The sequence below is a fragment of the Triticum aestivum genome, chromosome 3B (assembly GCF_018294505.1).
Source record: "Triticum aestivum cultivar Chinese Spring chromosome 3B, IWGSC CS RefSeq v2.1, whole genome shotgun sequence".
Classification (NCBI taxonomy): domain Eukaryota; kingdom Viridiplantae; phylum Streptophyta; class Magnoliopsida; order Poales; family Poaceae; genus Triticum; species Triticum aestivum.
The window spans coordinates 12289110-12292895 of NC_057801.1; the positions used below are offsets into that span (position 1 = coordinate 12289110).

The 3786-nt window shown below is 49.9% G+C and overlaps 1 protein-coding gene across 3 annotated transcripts; it reads left to right on the forward strand.

Moving 5' to 3' along the window:
* Nucleotides 1–446: 446 nt before the first annotated feature.
* On the forward strand, nucleotides 447–1687 carry LOC123064323 (uncharacterized). 3 transcript variants are annotated; one of them, XR_006430678.1, is made up of 3 exons: nucleotides 447–642; nucleotides 732–986; nucleotides 1230–1687. XR_006430678.1 is itself a non-coding variant. In XM_044487821.1 (3 exons), the coding sequence occupies exons 1-3, from the start codon at nucleotides 715–717 to the stop codon at nucleotides 1536–1538; spliced, it is 471 nt and encodes a 156-aa protein (XP_044343756.1). In that variant the 5' UTR covers nucleotides 649–714; the 3' UTR covers nucleotides 1539–1687. The 3 variants fall into 3 exon arrangements, 2 of the variants coding, with proteins under 2 accessions (XP_044343756.1, XP_044343755.1); XM_044487821.1 differs by lacking the exon at nucleotides 447–642 and having other exon boundaries at nucleotides 649–986; nucleotides 1230–1307; nucleotides 1418–1687; XM_044487820.1 differs by lacking the exon at nucleotides 447–642 and having other exon boundaries at nucleotides 649–986.
* The last annotated feature ends 2099 nt before the right edge of the window (nucleotides 1688–3786 follow it).

The window sequence follows — 3786 nt, forward strand, 5'->3', positions numbered from 1 at the left end:
GCCGGCCCGGCCCGGCACGACACGGCCCATCCTAATCGTGCCTGGCACGGCCCGGCCCGCCTAGGCACGATTATTATACGGGCCCTGCCGTGCCAGCCCGCGTGCTGCAGCCTGCAGCCCAGGCACGGCCCGTATGCTAATCGGGCCAGCCCACCGGCATGCCAGGTCCACTAATCTACCTCCTATTTTACGCACTGGGCGTTTTTTAGCCTATTTTTACCTGTTGGCCCATATTAGAATACATAAAAAAATATAAAAAAGTTAATCGGGCCGTGCCGTGCCGGCCCGCGTGCTCGCCCTTCAGGCACAGGCACGGCCCATGGCGTGCCGCGTGCCGGGCCTGACCCGTTTAACACGTGCCGTGCCGTGCCAGGCCCGTGCCGTGCCAGCCGTGCTACCGGGCCGGCCCAACTATCCCGGCCCGTTTGGCCAGCTATAGGGTGGACCAACGTCCGTGTACCAGGCCGTCTACCTTTTGGGCTGAGCCGTGGAACAATTACGTCGGAGCGAACCTGAGCCGTTCTGGAAGCCTGCCGCCGGCACGGACGGCTGCCCTTCCCCAAGGCTGCGGGACGCTGCGGTTCCTCCGGCGGCCGGCGATGCAAGATGCTGGGCTTAAATCCTTCTGGATGCGGTCGACCAGTAAGTCAACCCTGCCCGCTTTGGAGATCTACCCTTGCATGTGCCCCCGTGACAGAGCCGTCGGTGCCCGCCATGGCCGTGGGTTGCAGGTTTCCGGTGCGAGCGGAGTTCGCGGACAGCCTGGAACATCCAGATCCGGTGCCTCTTGCGGTGCTCCCGCGACGTGATGTCACCCCTGCTACGCCGGCGGATTCGAATGCTGGCTCCGGGTGCAGGCAGCACGTTGGTTGCGCTAGCCCTGGGAGGACGCAGGGTGAAAATCGGTGTCGACGGCCGGGCTCTCCGACGAGGTCTGCGCAGTCCACCCACAGGGTAAATCCAGAGGCGCCGGGATGGACCAAAAGGTACAACCTGAATCCTGTCCTGTCTAACTGTTACTATCTTTCTAGCAAATGGTGCGATTTTCTTGTGCTATGCTTGCTGAGATGTTAGTGGTATGTGTGATTTGCCGAACAGAAAAGATGAAATTGCTAGTTCATGTGATGTATGGTTGAGATCAGTAGGAAAAGTTATCCGCAGCAGCACTCGTTTGGGTCTGTTTCCTATCGATGGTTAGTTACATATTTTGTTCTTGTTTGTAAATTCAGGTTACATCTTGGGAGTGCGCCACCGGACAGAACGCCGTGTCCATATCGGATGAGTGCTTTAGAGCAGTCAATTCGCAAGTATGCCCCTGCTCCCCGCTCGTCGCAGTCCTGGCATCCCGCTTGTCCTCACATGCGTCGTCTTTCTGTCTCCGCCGGTGCCACCACTACTCGCTGCTCGTTGCTGCCAGTCGAGCAAGATGTCCGGTGCTGCGGTGGACAAGCACAAGACGCCAACGGAGGAAGAGAATAGGAATCCGGCGTGGGAGGATGAGGAGGACAAGGATCAGGCGAGAAAGGAGGTGGTTATAGGTCTGATACTTAGCATGATTTATTTTCAGTATTCTCTGTAGTTTATAAGCAGCAAATGCCACCAGGGAATGCTCCATGTTGTAAGAAAATTGTGAATTCTGAACCTAGTCAAGTGCTTCTACTGCAAGGTACTATATAGGTACCTGATATTTGGAAACTGTCAAATCCCTTTACCCGCTCACACAATATCCCTGAAACAGCAACTGTTACAATGAAGAAAAAGCCATCACTGGTTTGTCACAGCAGAAGGTGGGTGCAGGAGATGATGATGATGCGCTGCTAATATTGGACTTGCCAGCGGTAAGCTCATTTTCATACTCAAGAAACATGCTTGTGGCCCTAACAAGTAACACTACCTGACATTTTCTTACTCTTATGCACATGGACAGTATGTATAATGCCACCTGAAGCATTTTGGTACTGCATGTCAGTATGTGTAATGATTTATTTTTAGTATTCTCATTTCAGCAAAGGGTCATTTTTGTGGCAGCCCAGAGATAGGAAAACTGTGTCTAGTCAAGACCTACTTAGCAACAAAGAGTAAGTGGCATCTCCAGAGAATTGAAGTTAGTAGATACTGAAGTCCCCATGCTACCTGCTTGTTTTAGTGAAAGGACCAAACCGAATATCCTTCATTTTTAGTACTAGTACATGCCACTCTTAATTTTTATATAACCATTAATCTCAATTGCTGAAGATTATTACTCCCTCTGTTCACTTTTGTAAGTCGTTTTAGGCAGCTGAAATTAAACTGTTTTAAGTGCTGTCCTAAATGTCTAGGACGTCTTATAGAAGTGAACGGAGGGAGTAGTATCAATCTATACAATAGCTTATTTTCATCAGTGCTCGCTAGCTGCATGTCCCAGTTCAGTACACGTGCATGTCCGCATGTTTGCTAGCTGCATGTATGTTATTGAAACAAATGATCGGCATGAAAAAGCTTGATATAAGCTACAAAGTAAATTCCTGAAACTTTGTTCTAATATTCAGGACAGTTCTTCAGAGCAGCTGCCATTGACTTGGAAAAGTTCAGCACTAAAATTTGATGTTCAGGAGAATCAAATTCATCATAAATAAGGGGCTGCCATTGACTTGTCGTTCATCGCAAAGTTCAGGAGAATCTGGATGTATGTTCAGAACTATGAAATCTGGTGTTCAAGCACATGTTCAGGATGTGAAATCTGAAACCTGAATCTGATGTTTAAGCTAGCAGTGATGTATGCTCACTGAAATTATGTTAGTTTTAAAACTGCTCGTTGCTGCATTTGATAAACTGAATCTAACACTGTATCAAATGGACCGAAGATTTGCTCGTTGCTGCAAGTCTTAATGTAGTTTTAACATTGTTCAGGACTGAAATCTGAATGTGAAACTGATACAAAGCTAGCATTGATGTATGTTCAAGCTAGTTTGCACATGGACAATGAAATCGTATGTAGCTAGTTTGCAAACTAGCGTGCTGACTGCTAGTCAAACCATGCGGACGCGGACACTGTTAACTGCGGGATTAGGAGGGGCGTTGAGGACGGCAGTGGGGTGTGAGGACGAGATTGTGTGTGTGTGTGCGCGCGCGCGCGCACGCGCGTGTTTTGAGAAACAGGGGATGAGATTGTGTAGGTTTCGTTGTGGGGAACGAGTGAACATATACTCCTCATGAACTAGCTGGCGACCTCGGGACGGCTCAGCCTCATACAGAAAAATGACTGGGCCGTGTCCACTACCGCTGTTCCGCGTACGGGTTGACGTTTGCCATCGTAATAAATGCGCCAGCGCACGCGCTGTGATCGGAAACAATACTACCTGAATACAAACTGGAATACATTACAGGGCGCTGATCCACATGCGAATGAGTGGGGGAGATTTCAGGATCATCTGAGCCTGAGCTCAGAATTGGATATCCCAACTCAAGGAACGACAGATGTAGTTAATTACTTTAGGGCACGTAGTAGCAATGCTTTGCGAGTTGAGAGCTCTGTTTCGTCCTAGACATCTCAAAAGAGGTCACTCTCCATACCACCACTATTGATGCCAGGGGCGGCGCCAGCGCCCAGCGACCCTGGGCACTTGCCCGGGCTCGATGCGTTGGCGATGTTGTACGACGTCCTGTTTTAACTTGGCAAATCCGCCAGTACGTCGTGGTTTCCCGGGCAAAATTGTTTTGGGCTTCTCTCAGTAGTGGGCTTCGTGAGAACTAGCGATGGACCTTGGCCTAGAAAGCCCCAAGCGAGGAACGCCTGTTCATCTTTGT

Bases quoted from the DNA above. Each gene is read 5' to 3' on its own strand.
- LOC123064323 (XM_044487820.1), top strand. From the start codon at position 715: ATGGCCGTGGGTTGCAGGTTTCCGGTGCGAGCGGAGTTCGCGGACAGC. The intron at 987-1,229 runs GTACAACCTGAA...TTGTAAATTCAG, and splicing joins GCGCCGGGATGGACCAAAAG to GTTACATCTTGGGAGTGCGC.